At 37.5% G+C, this 24,149-nt stretch overlaps 1 protein-coding gene across 1 annotated transcript; it reads left to right on the top strand.

Moving 5' to 3' along the window:
- Positions 1-3,786: 3,786 nt before the first annotated feature.
- Positions 3,787-22,865, top strand: slc7a10a (solute carrier family 7 member 10a). The gene is made up of 11 exons (XM_016530741.1): positions 3,787-3,966; positions 8,509-8,713; positions 9,233-9,384; positions 14,940-15,065; positions 17,244-17,397; positions 18,813-18,936; positions 19,039-19,142; positions 19,231-19,327; positions 20,785-20,934; positions 21,040-21,217; positions 21,311-22,865. Exons 1-11 carry the CDS (start codon positions 3,819-3,821, stop codon positions 21,406-21,408), a joined length of 1,536 nt encoding a protein of 511 aa, XP_016386227.1. The 5' UTR covers positions 3,787-3,818; the 3' UTR covers positions 21,409-22,865.
- The last annotated feature ends 1,284 nt before the right edge of the window (positions 22,866-24,149 follow it).

Here is a 24,149-nt window from a genome sequence, read left to right as displayed (position 1 = left end):
CTGATGCGCTCAGTCAGAGAGTGTTCGGCGAGTGAAAATATATCTGAGCTAAACTTAAACGTAGCCTCCAACTCACACACTGGCGAGTAAAATCTGAGAATTTATTAGCAATTGGCTAATATTAGACATAATTTAGTCGCCAGAGTGAAGATTTAGCCGCATATGCGAGTGATTTACTCGCAATGTAGAGGGTTGAATAATAAAAAATACTTAAATGTTAATGTGCAGTAAAAAGTCAACCCATGTTAATACAAAACATGAGCAAATATGACCATTTTTACCCAAAAATAATCAGTCAGAACGTGTTTGTGAGTGAGAGTGACTATCTGTCAACTATTGTAAAGGAGGCCGAACTACTTTTAGAGAGAGGAGTTCCTCCTCTGAGCCTGAATGACTTTTACAACAACAGGTTTCCGCTCATTTCTCTCCTCTATTCGGTTAGGCACAAAGCTGAGTGTGAGGCAGTGCTTTTCCTGCTCTGAATGGGCTGAGAGTGAGAAATGTCATGTTAAACTGACCTCAGATCAGTGGAAACAGAGAAGCGCTCATGGCTGGTGCAGAGTTTAGTTGCTATGCTGCCATAGACCTCACCCCAAGAACTTTTGTTGCTCACTGGACAAATTATGTTTTGTGATCCATAATGGCAGACCGTTCGAGGCAGTGAAGTGATCGGAGTAAAATTTCAAGGATTCCTATTTGGTCTGTTAAGAAAAACAAAATTGTGTGTGTGTGTTTGTGAGAATGGGGTTGGCATAGAACGTTGTGATTGTATAATTAATGTGTGTGTGCATGTGTGTCCGTGTGTATGGAAGTGAGCATGTATGGGTGAGAGTGTTTGTGTGTGAAAGAGCACACCAGCTACATTGAACATTAGACAAAGTGATTGATGACAGAATCGTTGGGTCCACCAGTCTCCCAAGCACAGATGCATTCTGTACTGGCAATCTAGACTATTAGAGTTCAGGAAGTGTCTCAACCATTAAACAGCCCCTGTATATTCACTTAAAACTGCTAAGAGGATGGAAAAGCCAAGAGGGAAAAATGCATTCTGCTTTTTTTTCCATCAGTTGGCTCAAATCGTGAACCATATCTGGAGATAGAGCTATTCAGTTTAGACGCCTGCAAAAATTTTTCCATGACGGTTGAATAAAGGTTTCCACTCTGTATGTCCAAATGATTGCTCTACTGGTGATACTCTGAAGTTTTTACAGTCTCTACTATAGAGTCTTTAAAATGTATATGAAGTAATATGTTTTTTTTTATTGTATTTAATTATTGGAAAATATTTTAATTACTATAAGCTCTATAGGTTTAATTAAACCTGAAGGAGAGAGAAAAGACCACTGTATATTTCAGAATGGGGTGGAGCTTCTGTCCTCACAGACTCCCATGAGTTGGTGATTCAGAATGAGAGTGTCTTCAAATGCTATGATATGTTTGTTTACAGGCTGACTACTCCTCTCCATCACACACACACAGTGTCCTGTCTGTGTTTTATTTTTTCCTCATGTTCACCTTGCATTGGTTTGCTTTATGGGCTTATAAAACCCTCTTAATTTCCAGGTTTTTTTTTTAAACTACTCTTAGTCTTCACTCATTTTGTGGAATATCCAAAGTTTACAGATCACACATTTGCAAAGCAAATTCAGTTCAGTGAACAAACAGCACAGAATGTACTGTACATTATCATTTGAGTAACAGTGATTTCTCAGCATTGTTTTATTGTTTCTGTCATTACATTATCAATATATTATAAAAAATTAATTATTGATTTTACTCTTCATATTTGACACTCTATTTTCATCTTTATTTAATCTATCTAATTTATTTAATTAGAGGGCTGAAATAATTAAATTTTTATACTATTTGTATAACAAATGACTAATTAATAAGAGATCATTAAGACATTCATTTTACAAAAGATCTCAACGTGTACAAGCTGATCAGTCTAAAGAGAATAATTTGTTGTTCAGGTGTCATTGTACCCCATCAGAGTCAGAATCACCTTACACACACTCAGTCACAAGAGGGCCACATCCACAATGTACAGGATCTTTTGGGATTTCTTTTGTTTTCCACTCACTCACAAAGAAAAGGCATGAATGTATCAAATCAGGTCTAGAGAAGTGAGGAGAGTTTGTTTAATGATGACTAATATTTCTTCATTTTTTTTTTTCGAAAATGAAGATGAACTTACACTTCCTGCTCTAGAGAGATCACTTACGTTCAGTAAAGAGAATGAGAGGGGGAGAGATGGAATGAGTCATTAAAAGGCCCACACAGAATATGAGTGCAAAGGTTATTTTCACAGAATTTCACTGTTCTACACATTGTGTATGGAATTTTTTTTTTGGCTCATTTTAAATATTTTAATCTCTGTTTAATAAATTTCTTCATACTGAAATATTTTGCACAAATTTTCCCCACAGATAGTGCAGAAGTTTCCATGCGGGCCTAGTCATTCAAATCAATGGCTGAGCAAAAATATGATGAATATACACTACCAGTCAAAAGTTTTTTTTTTTAATATTATTTTAGAAAAAAATAATACACGTAGTGTAGTGACAAAAATACCCAGATAAACCTATATTTTTGTCTCTTAAAAGTACCCATTTATATCAAATCCATACAGAATCATTTTAAACATTTAAACCTTTATAAATAGTTTTTTTTCAGATCATAAAAAACATACATTCAGATTAGTGTGTCCAAACCTCTAAATGTAATTAAAGGTAACCAGGCTTTCATAATATATTGACCCGATGTAACTAGACTGCAACCATTTTTTGAATTATTCCTGCACCATTTTCAAGTTAAACATATCTTAATCCAAACCAATTAAACCAGTGCTTGATCTTTTTGAGCACTTTGATTTCATGCTCTCAACTGTCTCAAGACCATTCACAATGATGTGTATGCACATTTTTATTTAATTTGTACAGCAATGGAAAACAGAGTCAGACTGAAAGTCCATACCGTCATATCACACCACTTCAACATAAATCCATGAACACACATGAGTACATATATTGAAACAATGTAAAGGCATTTGAGATCACTCCTAACACCCATAAAACCACATCAACTCCCCACAGATCGGAAAGAGTGGGTGGCACTGCCAACTAAAGGTCTAGGTAAAGGTATACCTGTACTGAAGTCATGCCACAGGATCGAATGCAAGAACAGTGTGAGTGAAAGCATGACACAGGTTTTAGCAGTGGGTTGTGGTGGGAAGTGCTATAATTAAAGTAAAATATCATTTTTGGTTTTATATTATTTGTACATGTAGTTAGGCTATTATTAATACTGAGAATAAATGGATATTTGTAGGCCTACTTGTATATTTGTTAAACTGCAGGATAATTTGGATGATTTTTTTTTTTTTTTGGCTAAATTAAAAAGAACATAAAATGTTATATGTGAACTAACCATTTAGAGACACACTCTGTCACGGACCTACATACAGGCAGTCACACATTAAAGTAAAAGTATACATACAATTAGCTCTAAGAACAACTCTGAAACCTGTGTACAATACCACTGTTTTTCCAACCGTTCCTGAGAACCCACACTCAACCCTAATACAACTGGACACTCAATGCTGTGATACTGAGGTGCTGCAATGCCACACAGGTGTCTAGCTCTTTGTTCGCGTGTGGTGCAGGTGAGCACGTGCCAGCGCACAGCACAACCTGTTGATCTCTATGGAGGCAGGCAGCAGGAGTTCTGCGCATGCGTGAGCGCCTTGCGTCCTGCATCACCTCGCTATATGAGACCGGGCGCGGATACAGATGCAGTTTTCTTGAACAGCCGCACAAATGGATGGAACCGAAACGAACCGGAGAAACTGCGCGAAAACGGAGCAACAGAAGATGTTAGACTCCGGAGGAAACCAAAGTGGATCTAAGGACAGAGTGACTCTCAAAAAAGAAATAGGTCTTTTGAGCGCGTGCGCCATAATTATAGGTGAGATGTTTCCTTATTTTTAATATACCACCGCGTGCGCTCTAACCAGCTTCAACTTTCTCTCGGCATGTTCCTTTGTCTGTCATTTTATCACTCTCTGTTTCTCTTTCTGCTATATATCTTCAGCCCTCACTCTTTCATATTCCTAATCTTTAATGATATCATTCCACATCTGCTATCAGAAATGCGCTTCGCTCTAAATGTCGAGCGTTTGTGGTGAAAAATAAAGTATTAAAAACCAGGTCTCAAAACTTATATCGTCACACTGTACGGCTGTCTTACTTTGTTAGGACAACAGTCCAAGCATTGCTTGGTTTCCGTAGAGAAGAGCGTCTCGTGCCATGCCTCTACTTACAGTAGTATCCATCAGACTCTGTTCATCAGAGCGCGGATTGCATCATTGAGGAAGAGAAACGGCCTGAAACTCAACTCTGCGCTTACGTGGCTACAACCCACTACACTGTGTCCTTCACGTGCCCTGAACAACCCCACCATATAAGACTCCATTGCTATATACACTGCAGTGGAAAATATAGAATTAAAGTAGGCGGAAGTGTAGACTTTCGTGCAGACTAAGCCAAATCGTACTGCAAACACAAATGTCTCGTGTTATGGATGTCATCTATCTGTAGGATTACACACACCGCAAGATGTAAATGTTCTCTGTAGTCAGTAAATCATGGTATAAGATTAAATGAGGGACCATTCAGATTCAGATTTTCTTATGTAGGCTACCGTATATAGCATCCTCAAAATTAAACACAAGTAAAAAACTTTAGACAACATTTTTATCCTTATATTAACCTTTTATATATATATATATACACACACACCTTATAACCTTATATTAGTGTGCTAGGCACATCCATCCAATGAATAATCCTCAGTGTGTATGTATATTCAATGTATACAATACATTTTACAGTGTTTTAATGTAAACTATTCATTGAAATGTGAGCTGATGATCTTCAATAAAACAGCACGAGATATTTTGTTGTTCAGATGAAGGTCATCTAATGGAAGCTTTAAAAAGACTGACACTATGCCTTTGTATTTTGTTAATTTTATTTGAAATGTGTTGTGTCTCTCATAACAGTGATATTTGGCTGTTCTTCCTGAAGCCTTATATCAGCCCTATAGTATCAAGGAGATTAGTAGTCACACTTTTTACTCCAGCGAATATTTCTTGGCATATTTTTATTTTTTATAGTCAGTTTCAATATAGGAACGTACTTTAAAGAATTAGCTACAAAAAAAGCTAATGTAGGTTTCCACCATTGTTGTCCGGGATAAAAGGTACAGTTCACACGAGGTTTTACTTTTTATAGAGATATATAAACAAGATTAAGGGGATTAAGGTTAAGATTAAGATATAATGTTAACTGTTTGATTATGGCCTTGCTCTTACTGTAGTACGATCAGGTGAAGGTGGTTCCTTTTTTGAGGTTGGTTTCCCTGTGGAACATCAACATACAGGTGCAGCTGTAGATTTCAGTTATGTTTATGGTTTAGTGGCTTTACGGGTAAGGCTGACCATGGGAAAGTTTCTCTGTTTTAGAATGTCCTCCTGATATTACTCAAGGTCAATGACAAATTTGATCTGTTACTTAACACATTTTTTTTTGCCAGTGTAGTTTATTTTCTTCATTAAGTAATGTGGACACAGTGAAACCTCATTTACCCTTATCAATTCTTTAGAGTTAAACTTTAATTAAATTAGTGGTTGACTGAAATTAGTTTGTCAATAGCCGATGTCAATACCCATATCTAGAGAGCAGAGTAACAAATGGCCTGAAATCATGATGATATACACCGCAATTTAATGACAGCAAATGACATGAACACTATATTTAGACAGTATTTACTTAAAGTTGACAAAGTTTTAAGAACAAAAAATGATTAAATATCCAGTGACAACACTGTTGGTAAATTTTGGAACTGGCACAAGGCAAGAGAAGGAAAGTAACTAATTTCAAATACTTTTGTACATCTTTCAGTTTTTTCTACTTTCTTGAGTAAAATTTAATTGTACTTTTACTTTTACTTGAGTTGAATAAAAATAAAGTATTCAACTTCACTATTTTAATTTTTCACCAAAGTAGAAAGTACAAAAAAAGCTGTCATTTGACGGACACTTTTCAAACTACTGGGGTGGAGCCCTGAGCTTCAGGCAAAAACAGACAGGTCGGACTCGTATGGAAGGATAATCTGGACTATTTTCAAAAGGAACTGCAAATTGTATTTTCAAATGTGGACGTATAAATAGTGACACAATCCAAATTCAATTCTTGCTGTACCATTTGCGTTTTCACTCTCTAACCTGACAAAACACAAATGGAATCGCAATTCTTGTAAAACGGACATCCCTTACGCAAAGAAAATATATTTCCTAATATATGAATGATCAATATATTAAACAACATAATGGTATATTAAAAATTATACAGAATAATATATTGTGTAAATATATTACAATATATTTAATAATACATAAGGAATTGCAGCTTTTCATATATTAAAAAATATGTGACAATATATTTACTCATATATCACAATATATGTAATTTTATATTCAGTAATATACTTTATAATATATAGATAAAATATGGTACTGCATGTGTAAAAATATATTAAACATATTTACTCATGCAGTATATACACACATATATGGAAATATATAGTTCTTATATTTAACAATCATTTATGACATACATGTTTCATATTTTAAAATATAGCTAGTTTACAATAGCATAAGCACACCCTCTCATACTAAATAAAGAATATCTCTTTGGTTTTGAGACTTTAGTCTTTGCAACTTCAGGGATCTTATCTATGCACAATCAGCTTGTAACACTCCAAAGAGAAAGGAAAACTTGAAATCACATCATATGACCCCTTTAAGACTGGTTTTGTGCTCCAGGGTCACATATAATTTAATGGTGTTTGGCCAATCGTCATCCTGACCACAGGCTTTACTCTTCTGCACAATGGTGACCTCACAAACTTACACATACCAGAAACACTTTTACATTTCAAAATAATATAACATTAAATACTAACAGATATCCCCCTATATTGAGCAAAAACACATGAAATAACACTTAGTTTTACAATTTTTACTCTCCTTTAACAGTCAGAAGCAAAGCATGCTGGGAACTAGAAATCTGCTGTAACTCATTCAGTGAATGTGTGCATATGTGTGTACATACATTCACATTTATATGGAAACATCTATGTGCAATATATACTCAATAAAGGATCAAACAATTAATATTTTTGTCTTCATTTCTAAATATATTTGTATGTATCAATATATATAGCCATATATTGTCAATGCATATATTGCTGTATATTGAAAAATATAAGCACTAGTTTCCAATATATGGAAATGTATTGTGTAATATATCGCATTATATTTTGCAGTATATTACCATATATTTTTGTTTCGTAAGGGATTGCATGAAAATATTTAATGCTTCATAATGCTCACATCGCCTCGTTTTAGGTAAAAATAGATAATGCAGTAACTTGAGTACTTTTTCAGCAAACTACTTGTTTACTCTTACTTGAGTCATATTTTTCAGTACTTTTACTTGTACTCAAGTTACATTTTTCCTTAAGTAGCAATATTTTGTTTATTTTAAGTACAATTTTTTAGTATTCTTTCCACCACTGCACAAGGCGGAGTTAATACTTCTGTAAATCAGCCAAGCGGACATTGTTTTGTTATGTTGTGAGTTGCATGACCAGTCAGAGTCAAGTGTGGTGTAGTGTGACCCCATGAACTTTATTCAGGAGCTTTGAGCCTCATTTGACTTGAGTGTTTTTGAGATGCGCTGGGCTCTGTCTCATCAACTTCATTGCCTTATTCTCTATGCAGTTCTTCTGAGGCGCTGGAAGCAAACATTCACATCCACTCACAATACTACCAAATTCTATTTCATGTGAACACCCGCAGACAAAGAGAGAACCCAAAAGGATTACATAATGCTTCGGCCCATAGCTGTGGCTGAGCCTCATATACTTGAAACTCTTTTGTTTAAGTTTCCTGAGGCGTAATCATTCAGGCACTGCATATGCTCTGGGTGGCGTGACTAAGATGTATATGCAGTGATGCAGAACATTCACCTTTTTCTGAATACTGGACTCTCATCTCAGATTTCGCAACTGATGTTGACTCTAACATTGTTGATCTTATTTTTCGTGTCTGTTTGCCTGGAATGTGCAGCAGCGTTTTGACAGCTGCGAGAACAGATCTTTTAGAACACATTGTCTTGCACTGAAAAAAACCCAACAAGATTGCAGCATCATTAACATCTCAATTAAATATTCCCATGCACTTTGTGCAAATAAACTCTTTAAAATGCTCTAATTGGAGAAAATGGCAATAAGATTTTGTATGTCTATTTATTTCTGATACAGAAAACCAATCATGTCCTGAGGCGAAGGGCTCAAAATTTAGTCCAGTAATGTAGTTTTATTTTAGACTGAACAATATATGAAGACTAAACAACCTATTTCTTATTCTTTTGTTTTTTTCAGGCAACATCATTGGCTCAGGGATCTTCATCTCTCCAAAGGGGGTTCTAGATCATGCAGGCAGTGTGGGGTTCTCACTCATCGTGTGGGTTCTAGGAGGAGGGATATGTGCCTTGGGATCTCTTTGCTATGCCGAGTTGGGTGTCACCATCCCCAAATCAGGTGGAGACTACTCATACGTCACTGAGATCTTCGGGGGACTGGTGGGGTAGGTCTATTGTTGCCCTCCAGAGCATTCATGTATAATAATAATAATAATAAACTTTATTTTCTATAGCGTCTTTAAAAGGTACATCTCAAAGCGCTTTACACAGAATAAAAAGAGGTAAAATAAAAATAATGGCAATAATAATAAGAATAATAACATTTAAAAAAAAGCAAAATAAACAACATACACATGACACAAAGAAATCACTTAAAAGCTATTCTGAAAAAGTAGGTTTTAAGAGCAGATTTGAAAACACTAAAAGATTCAGCCTGTCTCAAACAGTAGAGCATGGCACTAACAATGCCAAGGTCATTGGTTCGATTCCCAGGAAATGCATGAACAGATGCAATATTGCTTTGGAAGAAAGTGTCAAATACCTAAATATCAATGTGGATGTCTCAGTTTGTGGGAACTTCTCCTTGGGGAGATTCACATGTGTTTTACTTGCTCGCTCAGATGCAACACTAACTGTTTTGTATTGGTGATGATAAAGATGGCCATCTGTTTATGTTTTCACAGGTTCTTGTTGCTGTGGAGTGCTGTGTTGATCATGTACCCAACAACTCTGGCTGTGATTGCGCTCACCTTCTCCAACTATGTGCTGCAGCCTGCCTTCCCTGACTGTCTGCCTCCATACATCGCCACCCGGCTCCTCTCAACCACCTGTGTCTGTGAGTAAAGCACACACCATTAGTAATAATGCAGTCTTCTGCTTTAGCAGGTCAGCTCTGATTTGGTACTACTGTCTTATGATGACTGCTTAATTACAATTTTCTAGATATAGCAAATCACTATATACCGTATAAATGCAGTGAATACTAGGGATGCACCGTTATTAAAATTTTGTCTGATAATTAATAGTCTGATAAAAAAAACACATACAAATTACTGGTATTAAATGAAAAAAAATGATACTTGAAGATTTCCAGAAGATTACGTGTAATCGATCCATCCACTCATTTTCCAAACCGCTTATCCTCTGTAGGGTTGTGGGGATTGTTATTAAATTGTTAGTGTTTTTAAAGAGGCTCTTTAGTGAGTATTTGATGACAGCAAAGGTAATCTTAATGTAAAAATAGAGGTAATGAGCATTAGCAATTATAAATCCAATATCCATCAATGCTGTTAATTAAAAAACCTTTAATATGGTGTCGACATACTGTATAGTGCACCCCTAGTGCATTCACAATTGAATTCTGACTTTTAGACATAGTCATGATGAGTCTACTTTGTCCTTCATTCTGTCTTTCTCTCTTTCTCAATCACTCCCTTGTGTGTATATATACCACTTCAATCTTGATCCTAGTACTTAACCCTGGTGGGCACGTGGCAGGATATTTTTGGAGCTGGTGGAGATAAACCAGTCAAATGTATGTCTATGCGTGTGTGTATGTGTGTTTGATTCAGAAGAGCCCCGTGACTCAGCTAGTTTGGACCTGTCAGATCTGGACAGGGTCTCCTAGGAAGGAGTACTGGGGGTGTGTCAAAGTGAGGGCAGTGGTCCTAATGACAGTGCTGGCTGAGTTGAGCCATCCATCCCTATTTTTGGCAGCAGAATCCAGAATCTGTCCTGATGAACAGCGAACGAAAGCTTTGAGTCAGACATACTCCAAAGAGCACAGTGACGAGGGCCAGTGGCTCTATTTAAGGAAGATACCTCATGTATGTGCCCTATCAAAGGATGCTAGACCTGCATCCCAAATCACTGCGCTCTCTTCCGATTAGCCAGAAATTCGGGGAACGCATTTGTTTGGGTCTGGATAGCCGGGTGGGGTTGGTATCGATGTCGTGGTATTAGGGCACCTGACCCTCAGGCTGTGTGGCGTCAGACTCCGTAATGGTGCCAGGCTTTGAGCCGGCAGAACATGTGGGCGTCTCCTCTGTATTGTGTATTGTTTGGGGACCTTGCGGTTGCCCTAGTTACCCCAATGCTCTTTGATGGACAAGAGCATAGAGGCGGGACTTTGTGAATGCGCTAAAATGCCGTTAAACCTGACAAATGAGGAGTAAATTATGATCTTTTGATAAGCCGCTTGGAGTGTGTGAGTCATGCTTAGGAAGGGCACAGTTCTAACGCACACCCTCCCACTGTCTGCCATTAACCTTTAGACCAAGTAAATACCCTGAAATAAGATGAGACATTCAAACACCTCAGGAAAACACCTAAGGTCTTCATACACTTAGCACCGATTTTTCACATACGGTTTCCACAAAAATGCCCCTTGCATTGTAAAAATAATGGCTCCCTTTCAGTTCATAGTTGGAATGTGAATTGAAGTGGGCATGCCCACAGCAAATTTGTTTTGTATAATGACATGAGATTTACTGGATTGCAACTCAAAAAAAAAAAAAAAGCAAAAGTAACACAAAAGTTATAACTACACAAAAGTAACTACGTAAATTTTTTAATAATAAAATCTAAAATAAATATTGACAGCAATATTTGTGAATTGGTGGGAAATTAAGTGTTCTTTCACCATTCTCTAAAAAATGAAAGATATTTGATTAAATATACTGTATATCAAATGCAATGGCAAATACAACAATTGATTATTGAAATTCAGGAACATGCTCTGTAAATACACAACCCTAGCTTGTACATTATTTTTTCTAGATGTCTGTGTTGATGCAGCAGTGGATATTTTTAATGGTAAACTGATGCATTTGGAAACCTTTGCATGAACCCCTAGTTATGTGCGAGTGAGCGTTCTTAGTTGCATTGTGTGAGAATTTGTCTATATTGCACCATGTGTTACATTTGCCCTCCCCTTCTGAATGTTCTGAATGAATGTCACAAGCTCTGTCTGCTGCAGTCAGATTACACACAGAGAGATACCCCCACACAGCTCCTGCTGGTCTGGACACACAAACAAACACAAGAGACCTTTGCAGAGCATCTAACCTGCATTAACCTGCATAATTCAATTCAACTCAATCTCTCATTTGACTTGGAAAAAATATGTGTGCCACATTACATTTTTAGAACTGTATCTTTAATGACAGGTAGTTTACTGTTCTAATGCTTTGTACCTTTTTATTAGTTTATGAGTGTGTGGAAAGCTTCTTCTGTAAAGGCCACACACTCCAGAGATTGAAAGATCTGTTCATGTGACTCAGCTCTTGTTGCTCATGTATGTAATATTATTTCAAAAACATTTATAAATACATAAATCCTGCCTAAGAAGTGAAGAGACAATAGAAAATCAAAATACCATCAAATAGATGAAATAAAACAATGCTTTTTCAAGCATTTTAAGAAGTTCCCACATATGCTGGTCACTTCATTTTTTTAAATTAATGTATTTTTTTTAAAGAAAACTGTTTAAAAAGCCTGCCAATTTCAACACTGAGTAAACATGAAAAACACTTATTTCAGGCTTTGGCCACAGAGGGTTGCAGTGTTTTGCACATTTTTGTGTATTTAGTGCATCTTTTGTTGGCTTTATCGGTCAATTAGCTGCAGAGGGATGCCCCTCTCGGGGGTTTGAAGTGAGTGGTTGTATTTTGGCAGATTTAAAGGCTGTTAGCACTTCATTAGAATTCTCCTCTCATTAGCTTTGTGTTCATTTAACTTCATTTGGCCACCCTTAGTCACTTCTGCACTGTGATACAAAACCAGAAGGAGCTGGAGTCAGATCCGTTAAAGCCAAACAAGAGGAAACAAAACTCATGGCAAACACTGTAGTGCTCTGAAACCTATCGTATAAAATGGATAACACCTGTCACCACATTATTATGATTAATTATACGTGCATACAAAAAGTCATATAAGTTTAGAACAACATGAGAACAATATTCTTGTATCTCTTATATAAGTTGCTATGTTGCCTGGCTACCGTAAACTGGCAAAATTGTCAATTCAGATTATTATTACTAATAAATGTAACTATGACTTGAACATTGTGGCTTTGATCATACTGCTATTTCTGTCATTTTAAGGTGCCTAAGAACACCTAAACCTGTGGAAAAAATCACAGTGACTCTTGAGGCATATTGCTTTAATCACATTGAACCAAGAAAGAACCATTGTAATACAATCAACATATGAATAATTTTTTTTCTGAAAAAATATGAAAAATACATTTGGATGCACTTTGGAGTTGTACTTTTATCTTAGTTAAGGACTGCGGTACTATCTTCAAGAAATAAGATTCACTGAATGCTGTCTGGGCATGAAGGTTGACAGGTGGTGTGTACTGAGCTCAGGATCACACGAGCTGATGAAGTTGTGCAGGTTAGCTGTTAGTTTGCAGGCCATGAGTCGCTCTTGTCGACTGCCTACTCTTGCCAAAAATTCAGCTGGCATCTGGGCCGTTTTGTTGTGGGGCATCGGAAGCTGTTTGTCTAGGGGGGTCTGACAGATGCCCCGCATGTGTTTGCGTGTGTGGGCGGGTAATTCCGGCCATTGATGGATGAGTGTGGGTAACCCGTCTCCCCTTTGCCCAGTGTCTGCCTCGGCATGCCTGGGTATACTGTGCCATCAAGCCCTGGAGACGGACCTCTATGTACCGGATCTACACCGGAGCTGTTACACAATGCGGCTCAACACAGAAGCCACTAACCTCAAACACAGATGTACAGACAAGCAATGGCCTCTAACGCCTGTACTTCCGTCCGTGAATGTATAGTGTAGTTTTACTTTTTTAATCTGTCAGCTTTAGTCTGCTTTGTATTGATGCCCCTTGATAAAGTACTCTTTTTTTCTTTCCAAAGAAGTCCCAATTGTAATGCATAAAGATATCAAATCAATCGTATCAATCTATGGTTACCTTACAGGTATCCAAGTAGAGTGATATGAGGTAACTATACCTCTGCACTAAAATTGACTTCGGTTAGAGAAGTAGCTGTCAGCCTTTTGACTCCGAGGCCCTTCATTGTTTACAACAATATTTGAAGACCTGACACTTCTAGTTTCTGTAAATTGCATTTCAGGATTCCTAAAGTTTTAAAAGCTGCATGTTTTTCAAGGCTCCCATTCTTTTTAACCAATGCATTTGCATTATTTTTCAAGTCATTAGTGATTTACAATTTTTACCTGATTAAATATTTTAGAGCTTGACAAGCATAACTATAAACATCCTCCCACATTCAACTGCTTTTATTTCCAGCAAATTTCTTAACATGTGTAAAAAAAAGAGTTCAACAACTGAGACGTAAACTGAATTAAAGTCTCGCAAGCATTTGATAAACAGAAATGGATTAACGAGTCAAAATTGGCAGAGTATCTGGTTTATCTGGTTTATCTGGTCTGCTTTAACTACTACAGTGTATCTCATCCTCATGGACTGCACCAGATTTGCCAGTTCTTGCTGTGAGATGTTACCCACTCTTCCAACAAGCCATTTGGATACACATGGTTTTCCACTGCAAAGACGATTAGCTGATCTTCCTGTCTTATGCATTGTACATTACAGACATTGCAGTTTATTGCTCTGGCTACATCTGCAGTCCTCATGCCTCCCTGCAGCAGGTCTATGGCATGTTCACACAGGTGATCAGGAACATCTTTCTTCTGGTGTTTTTCAGAGTCAGTAGATAGGTCTCTTTAATGTCCTAAATGAATATAACTGTGACCTTCGTTGCATATTGCCTGTAAACCGTAAGTGTCTTTAGTAATGTTTCAAAGGTGCATGTTCAATAATTGTGTATGGTTCATTGAACTACCATGAAAAGGGACATTTGTTTATTTCTGAGTTTATGTTTATTATAAAAACTGCCCACAGAGTTTTAAGATTTTAGTAAGTTGATTTTTTATTTTTGTTTTCAGGTCTATAAATCACACTATAAGATATTCCAAGACCAAAATAAAGTAGCAGAGAAGCTGAAATAAAATAAGATTTTTAGTTGTTTTAGCTGATTTTAATGTGTACTTTGTCTTATTTTAAATTATTCAATTATCTTGAGGTTCCCTTGGAAGTTTGCTGAGTGGGCCCCAGCCATTAGTCGAGAACCACTTAGCCATGAATGGGTTAGTGTTTTGCGTGCAGCAGTAAAATAAGTTACATCTGATCTTTATTTCCCCTCTTTAAACTAATAAAAATGGACAATGTGACCAGTTAGTGCTGCTCTGCCAACAAAATCACACTGCTTCCATTGCTGTGTCACAACCTGATTTGTCCCCATGACACTTAAGAGTTTTGTTAAAACATCTAAAAAAAAAAAGTAAAACTGTGAGTTTGGAATATGTGAATGAATAACTGTGTGATCACTGTGTGTGTGTTTACAGTGTTCCTGACTTGGGTGAACTGCTCCAGTGTGCGCTGGGGGACACGGATCCAGGATATTTTCACTGTGGGGAAACTGCTAGCCCTTGTCCTCATCATTATAGTGGGAATGATCCAGATTGCCAAAGGTGTGTCAATTACACTTTACACTTGTGTTCTTGCCAGCCGTTGTCTTAAATGAAACATGCTACTCTATCTGAAAAAACTAAGTCTGTGCTGTCTAACATTAAAATCGATGCAGTATGTAAAGCATCTTAAATTATATAAATGTGCAGTGACATTAATTATTAAACATTAACTGTATCACAATTCTATACTGTATTGATTTTCTTCCCTTTCAGTTGATAGGCCAAACTGTAGCACAGATAAGCAATGTAACGTGTTTCCTGAACAAAGTGTGCATATGTACAGATGCATTCAGTCCAAAATATGATGAAAAAAAAAACTTTATATATTCCCAATGATATTGCTAAGTATGTAACCCACAGAAGCAGACAGTGAAGTTAAGAGATAAAAGTGAAAAATAAGCAATAGGCAAAGTAGAGAAAGGAGAAGAGTTTGATAAACTCACATCTGTGAATAATTTCCACAGTTGAATGCCATGAATCATCAAACACTCCCAACATTAAAGCCAGCTGCTGTCAGCCTAAACAGACCAGTTGCCTGTTATCTAATGAATAAAAAGCAAAAGATGCACCTTGAGTGGGCACAGTCCACTGAAATAATCTAGTAAACAAACAAATAATAGGCTATTTTGAAAAAGAGAGAAACCCATCTAAACCCATCTCTTCTAAAGCGTAAACCCTCTTGGAATATGCTAACATCTCATGAATAAATAAAAATTCTGTCATTATTAACTCTCCCTGATGTTGTTTATTCTTCTGCAGGTTTTGGGGAAAACCATTCCTTTAACTCCAATTTTTTTCAATAGTGACATCTAGTGGTAGATCTTGTATTATGTGTTACGAAGCAGGGGTGCATGGCTTAAAAGCATCGTTAGCTAACTATGGCTGTTAATTCCATTGAACTCTACTGGTGAAGATGGAACTTGCGACCATAGATGCTTTCAGGGAATCGCACCCCTGATACTTACTTGTTCAAAGTGATTTACTCCCTGCAGTTAAGTGCTTTGCGTAAGGGCACAATAAAATCACCCCATCTAAAACTTGAACCAATGACCTTTAGGGCTGCACTACACAACTTTTAAAATCTAAACAGATTTTAAAACACTTGCCGATATCAGACATCATACACTTGCCGACTTTGGAAATGGCTACAGAGTAAGGTGACCAGACGTGCCACTTCCCAGAGACACGTTCTGCACAGGATTTCTAAATTGCCTAAAATAACCAGGTGTTGGTTGTTTTCGCTGTGCCGATTGATCGTTGTATGACATCAAAGTAATGCGAGAGCGATTCGAAAGCATAAGGAGCTGTCTGCTCTTCTCTCTAGCTCTTGCGGTTTGATGTCATACAATGATCGATCGACGCAGTGCAAACAGTCAACACCTGGTTATTTTAGGCAATTTAGAAATCCTGTGCAGAACGTGTCACCTTACTACAGAGAAAAACTGGACACCATGCACTACACAACTACCAGAATTTCAAGTCGTTCCAAACCGAAAAAGTTGTGTATTGCATTCCAGCCTTTAGAAAACTCACTATTAAAACCTTTATTTTGCATTATCTAATTGGTTCAAACTTACAGTCATCGGAATGAACTTTAGTTAATTGAATCAGAAACTGTTAGCTTATTAAGATGTTTTGATAGTGTTGCAATACATTATAAAGCTGACTCATTTACTTTAGGCAGTTCACAAACAAACTAAGCTAAGACTGTAGCAAAATGGCAATTTTAGCCACAATTTGCAGAATAGTTTTAACGATGTGAACTTTGTGTGACTTTTTAAACAACTGAGTGCTGTTACAATAAAGCAGTGGTGCTTTGTCATGCTCTGTTGTGTACTGTCCTGGGTCTAGAGTTGCAGGTAATGGCTATGACCTATTATGGGAAGATTTTACTTTTTATTTAGCGAGCTTGTCTGGAGGCATTCCCTGAACTGACAAGAGAAAGAATTGAGTAAACGAGAGAGCTAAGCAGTGCAGTTTCACACTTGAGTGACAGGAGAGAGAAAGGCTTTTTGGAGGCTTTGAGTATCTAGTGGAATAATGAAATTAAATTGTTGACACTTGAGTGTCAAGATGAATATGAACAGATTATTCCCAAGAGCATCTGAAATATACAGCGTTTTATGCTACAGGTACAACCCTGAGGTCATAAGCATATTTTCTGTATTTTCTCTCTAGGACACTATGATGCATTGGAGCCCCAAACAGCGTTTGAGTTCATAAAGGATCCATCAGTGGGGCAGATTGCTCTGGCCTTCCTGCAGGCCTCATTTGCCTACAGTGGATGGAACTTCCTGAACTACGTCACTGAAGAGGTGGTTGAGCCTCGCAAGTAAGTCTTTTAAAGTCTGTAACAATCATGGCCGGCCCATCTAACAGGCAATAGAGGCAGACGCCTGGGGCCCCAATGTGCCTGGGGGGCCTGGTGAGGAGATGTACGTGTTTTAGTATGGTTACTACAGAGTAAATATTCTTTGTTCTCCGTTAACAAAATGCAGTTGAACAACAGCTGCACAGCAAAGTGCACAAACAGGAACGCATGCATGGACCTTGTTTAACACACAAACCACAGTGACCGTAAGCCTATGTAAAAGAAGCTTTCAATCACCAAATTGCAAATAACTGACAAATACCTTCAATCACCAAGTGACAATAAATACAGCAACCGTATAAATAAAAGCAGCCACTAGTTAAACAAAAAATTATTGTAATCTGCATAATACATTCATGTCGTGTAGCTTCAAGTACCGTATTGTTCACAGATTCCAAACCAGACTCAAAAGTGCTCAAGTTGTCGGAAATGCACAAAATAGGTCACAGAAAGGATTATTTCGTGGCCATTTGAGATGCTTTCTGTGTTTCAAGCACGTTTGGATGGCAGAAACAGAGCTTCTGTTGCCAAAGACTAGTCATGTTTTCTCAAGAATAATCTGGGCAACGAATTAAAAGACAGTCAACAAAAAGATGCAAAAACTCTGAGCAAAAATGTTGCCAATTAATCTGGACATTAACCAATCTGCTCTCTAAGAGGTATGTGTACATATTCATTACTTATATTTAATAGTTTATTACAGGGCTGTCCAAACTCTGTCCTGGAGGGCCGGTGTCCTGCAGAGTTTAGCTCCAACTTGCCTCAACACACCTGACTGGAAGTTTCTATGCCTAGTAAGAGCTTGATTAGCTGGTTCAGGTGTGTTTAATTAGGGTTGGAGCTAAACTCTGCAGGACACCGGCCCTCCAGGACCGAGTTTGGACAGCCCTGGTTTATTAGTTATTAGTGTATATATGTAGGACCTATGTAAATTAATTCTTTTATTTTTACCTACTTGATTTTCACTGATTTTAAACTTCAGTTCAGTTTTGCCCCACTATAAATAGTTCTGCCCCACTTTTTGTCTACACGTTTTACATATATTTATTCTGCTACAGGAATGTACTTAAATGAAAATCTGTTATTTTACATCTACTATACAGTGTTGTTATTGGTAACTAAAACTACTAAAATTAGAACTTAAGAGCCTTAGATTCTAACTGAAATAAGTTGAAGTAAAATTGCTTATAAATTGATATAATATAAAAATGATAGTAAAATAATACTGTTTCATATCAAACATGTTGGTACTGCCTAGGCACCTTCTCTTGAACTAAAAGTATGCATTATAGTATGTACATAACAAATGATACTTAAAATACAGTACCTTAGGTAACTCTTACAGCATATATTTTATGGTGTGGTTTCTATTCTAGGAACCTTCCACGTGCAATCTACATCTCCATCCCCCTGGTGACGCTCGTCTATACTCTCACCAACATTGCGTACTTCTCCTCCATGTCCCCTCAAGAGCTGCTGGAGTCGAACGCTGTCGCTGTGGTGAGTTTCTCTGATCTCTTTTGGCTTATTCTGCTAAAACAACGTACCATCTATTAGGTGCTTTGATAAATTAGCATCTGTTTTTTGTGTGTTGTGTTGCAGACATTTGGAGAAAAGCTGCTAGGAGTGTTCTCCTGGGTGATGCCCATCTCTGTGGCTCTTTCCACCTTTGGAGGGATCAACGGATACTTGTTTACATCTTCTAGGTAAAGAAACATTTGAGTATAAACTGGCTTAATACAGTAACCCTTAAAACTTCAAACTAAAACTGGCTTCATTGTCCATCCTCCACAGGTTGTGTTTCTCAGGCGCCAGAGAGGGTCACCTGCCCTACCTGCTGGCTATGATCCACCTTAAGAGCTGCACACCAATCCCTGCCCTACTCGTTTGTGTGAGAGAGAAAGAGCTATTCGCACACACAGCACATGCAACACAACACTGCTTTCAGTCTGCATGATTTGGTTGATCTGATTCAGGTCTAAATGGGGTCCATAATGTTTTGTGTACAGATCACACAAACCACATTTAGAGGTAATAGAAAATTCATGTGATTGTATTGAATTTGTTGTATAAACGCCAGCTAATCTGTCCTGTTGTGTTCCGGACAACAGTGAAGGACTGCCTACTCACCTGTCAGTCAACCACAGTAGTAAAACAGGGTTTAAACATTGCTAGTTATGTGCCCCTTTTACAAGAAAATAACTGTCCAGTTGAAACATTTGGGAAAAGCCTGTTTGTACTTAACAGATTTGCTTGACATCAACATTCAATGACTCAGATCAAGCACATTTAAAGATCGATTAAAGATTAAAGATTGATTAGATTTAAAGAGAGATTAAAATATGTCCCAAAACATCGTTTATGGTGAGAGTATGATTTAAAAGTACTTTTGGAAGTGTATATATATATATATTTTTTTTTTACTTTTTGATTCACATAAGACAAGTGGTTCTCAATCAGGACTTATATTAAACATCAAATATAATTTGCTAAAAAAGTCAATATTTAAACTGAGATTCATATTTTCCCCCTCAATAACAATGTTTTTATCAAAGAACTTTAGAATTAGAATATTAAATATTCTGGAATCACAAAATTAATCTTGGTAAATTAAATAAATAATCATTAGCTATGTTTCCATTTATTTAACTTGTGCAGGAAAATTTGAATATTGCATAAATCATTTGCAAATAAAGCACTGTTTCCATCTCATTTGTTCAAAAGAACAGATTTGTCACTTTCTTGGAAACTTGTGCAAAGTATCAATATAAGTTGCTGCAAACAGGGAGGCCTATGGCTCATATTTCCTGTATAAGAGGTGATTATACCAAATCATTTGGATGATAGACTTTGGCTCAGGCATTTCAAAATGATTAAAATAACATTTGAGATGGTGTACAATGAGATCAGTGTGCTTGTTAGTTCAGTTATCCAATCATGTGATCTGTGGAAGCAAAGTCACATGATGTTTTTTGTTGCGCATCAAGGAATCTATTCTGTGAATTTGTTTCCATCGTTGTTTTTTCACAATGGTGGAAACACATCTCATTGGATAAAGAAATTATCCGCCTAAATTGAGAACATACACGTTTTTTTGCACATTTTACGATTTTATGCGCATATTGGCATTTCCATTCCTTGCTGTTTCCAGTTTTTTAAGCAATATCTTAAAATTTGCTTAAAAATACCTGGATGGGTTGAAAATGTCAGAATTACATAAGAAATACCAGAGAAAATATCTATTGCCAATATGGGCCTTCGAATATTGTGTTGGACAGTGGGGGCCTTTGAGTCAAAAAGATTGAGAACTGAAGCATACAACATGTCCTTCTCTCTTGTTCTCCGTAGTGTACAGCGACCATACTGATCCTGTGCATCGGGGACACACATAACCTGATAAACTATGTGTCATTTATAAACTACCTCTCATATGGAGTAACTATAGCTGGGCTGCTGTACTACAGATGGAAGAAACCCAGACTGGTCCGACCCATCAAGGTACTTCAATCGCCACCTACAGACCTCATCAGGAAGATTGATTTAGATTGACTGGTTAGTGTTCAGGTGGTATTCACCTCCCTCTTCTTCTCTAACTTCGCGCAGGTAAACTTGTTGGTCCCTTGCAGCTATCTAGTGTTCTGGGCAGTGTTACTGGGCTTCAGTCTGTACTCAGAGCCAGTGGTGTGTGGTATGGGGCTGGTGATCATGCTCACCGGAGTCCCCATTTACTTCATTGGAGTGCAGTGGAAGAACAAACCACACTGGATTTCCAGTGCTGTGGGTGAGTAAGACCAACCAAAACTGCTTTGCATTGTTTTGTTAGCACTCTGCAATGAAAAACCATCTGACATCTGTAAATGTACGTGTTTTTCAGAGAGAGTCACCTATCTGGGGCAGAAGTTGTGTTATGTGGTCTTCCCTCAGGATGATCCCTCTGAAATACAGCCTCTTACAGAGAAATCAGAGCTGTGAGCGGCAGAGGACTCCTCGCACTCCTTTTTGGAATAGCAAAGACCTGTTTTCCATCCGTTCTTGAGTGTTTTCCTTGTCTGATGCTGTGTGTGAGGAGATGCTCTCCAGAAGCTCCTCTGAGACTCAGCCATCACAGCAGAAGAAACAGAAGTTTTATGTTTTCTCGCTCAGACGTCACATTTCTTAGTTGTAACTGTTCTCCCCTCACATACATTTGTTCGGACATCACCTTGTTATTGAACGCACCCTCCTCCTGTCCTGTCGGAGATGACTTCCCTTGACCTCTTCATGTTTTCTCTGGGAGTTGTTCAATTTTTGAGAACTGTTGGTGTATTCTCATGTGCCTTACAGGATCTCATTCTGTTTTTGAGGTTTTTCTTTAAGTAGACTTTTTTTTTATTAGTAATCCCCCTGTAAGTGAGCAGAAGGGGGACTTGTTGAAGCCTGTTTACCTCTTAACCCAGTCTGATATCTAAACTCCATTTGTGAGTCTGAATTTTTTCACCTAGAGGATTAGGCCTTGTCCTCTAGTCCTCCTAATAATTACTGACTCCCTCAAGCAAAAAAGTAGTAACTTATAGCTGCGCTCAAAATGTCTATGCAAGAATAGTCTAGGCACTTTAATATACTTGCAAATTTTTAGCTCATATTGCATGATAAACTTATTGCCTTGCTTCCTGGATAAGCAACAATCTCCTGCCACTGTTTAACAGAGGCTCTGCCCCAGCACTTATTAGCACTGCCAATCTCTTAGCCTTATGCTAATGATAGGAACCATGGGATGTTCCAAGTTCATTCTTCTAGGATAACGTTATTTACATAAAAGGTGATTTACATTTAAAAAAAATCCTCTTAGCCAGACACTTTCAACTGTTGTTCAAAAAGGAGATGAATGCCTTTAGATAACCAAGGCATTTGTCTATTTTGACTGGGATGCATTTATTTTGGGCACTGACCATGGACATCCCACTGAGCTATGCAACAGCGATAATATCCATTTCTTCGTTTTAAACTGACCACCAAACCACCAAAGTCCGTCAAACATATTTTGAGAGTTTGGATCTGAAGGAGTTGTGATTAGCGATTTTGCACTTGAACGTCACTTGAGCGCTCTCTTCTGGTTAGATCTTTCTTGACGCCCAATCACAACCTTTATGAACACCCCAGTGCTCTTCTCTTTCCATGGGTCCAGCTCAGTGTCTCTCAGACCAGCAGTGTTCATGCTCACACGGCCCACAGCGGCACGGTACGTTGAAATTCACAGCACAGTGAAATCTTACTGTAAATATTGCTTAAAGTTTCAAATACATCAGGGATTCATTGTGAGATCGCATTCCTGACATTAGTGAAGTGTGAGGCGTATGCATTAATTATACATATGTTCATATTGTATGCACTATAGATATTAGGGGTGTAACGATACACGTATTCGTATTAAACCGTTCGGTAGGCTGCGAGGCTTTCGGTTCGGTAAGCATTACAAACCGAACGATTCGTTGGACTAATCCTATTACATATGGAAAATAAAAGAGCTTAAAGTGTGTGAAATATAATGTTCTCAGTGTCACTGCGCTCAACAATGAAGCCCAAGACGTAACAGGCAACGTGATGCCCAGTGGCGTAGCGGTACTGCCCCGCGATAACTCCCCGTGCTGGGTTGCGTCGAAAGACGATGAACTTGTATCCACGATAGCCAGAAATATTGTCAAAAACATCAATTATTGGCAATATTAAGAGGATTTGGCATTTCCAATTAATGTAGGCCTGTTACATTCTTATTTTTATTAGGCCTATTATTATTAAGTTACTTTTATTATTAAATTAAAATTACAATTAATTGGCCCCGCAATGTTACCGCATAACTGACGCGCTGCAAGGATAACAAAAGGCTATTTACTCTTCAATTTAAATGTTTTTTTTTTTTTTATGTCATATTAGGGGTGTAACGATACACGTATTCGTATTAAACCGTTCGGTAGGCTGCGAGGCTTTCGGTTCGGTAAGCATTACAAACCGAACGATTCGTTGGACTAATCCTATTACATATGGAAAATAAAAGAGCTTAAAGTGTGTGAAATATAATGTTCTCAGTGTCACTGCGCTCAACAATGAAGCCCAAGACGTAACAGGCAACGTGATGCCCAGTGGCGTAGCGGTACTGCCCCGCGATAACTCCCCGTGCTGGGTTGCGTCGAAAGACGATGAACTTGTATCCACGATAGCCAGAAATATTGTCAAAAACATCAATTATTGGCAATATTAAGAGGATTTGGCATTTCCAATTAATGTAGGCCTGTTACATTCTTATTTTTATTAGGCCTATTATTATTAAGTTACTTTTATTATTAAATTAAAATTACAATTAATTGGCCCCGCAATGTTACCGCATAACTGACGCGCTGCAAGGATAACAAAAGGCTATTTACTCTTCAATTTAAATGTTTTTTTTTTTTTTATGTCTTTTAAAGCAGGTCTATATAGGCTACAATGAATTTCTATAATTAAAATTTATAGGCCTATAATTAAAATATTAACTCAGCAGTCATCAATAAAAATCCATGAATAAAAAGCTTTAGCCTATTTCAAGCACCAACTTTCAAAAACAACAACACAAAATACGTTTCTTGTCTTTTTTTCACTATGTACGGGCCACAAGAGGAATGTTAAGGGAATAAAAACAGTTAGGCTAGTTATATACCGTTATCACTAGGCCTACATGTTGAAGTAGATTAATCTTGTAA

Source organism: Sinocyclocheilus rhinocerous, unplaced genomic scaffold (genome assembly GCF_001515625.1).
Source record: "Sinocyclocheilus rhinocerous isolate Xijiao unplaced genomic scaffold, SAMN03320098_v1.1 scaffold1115, whole genome shotgun sequence".
NCBI classification, from domain to species: domain Eukaryota; kingdom Metazoa; phylum Chordata; class Actinopteri; order Cypriniformes; family Cyprinidae; genus Sinocyclocheilus; species Sinocyclocheilus rhinocerous.
Note: the sequence above shows the minus strand (reverse complement) of the source record. Positions and strands in the feature narration are given on the sequence as shown.

Bases quoted from the DNA above. Each gene is read 5' to 3' on its own strand.
- slc7a10a (XM_016530741.1), top strand. From the start codon at position 3,819: ATGGATGGAACCGAAACGAACCGGAGAAACTGCGCGAAAACGGAGCAA. The intron at 8,714-9,232 runs GTAGGTCTATTG...ATGTTTTCACAG, and splicing joins ATCTTCGGGGGACTGGTGGG to GTTCTTGTTGCTGTGGAGTG. The intron at 19,143-19,230 runs GTAAAGAAACAT...CATCCTCCACAG, and splicing joins TACTTGTTTACATCTTCTAG to GTTGTGTTTCTCAGGCGCCA.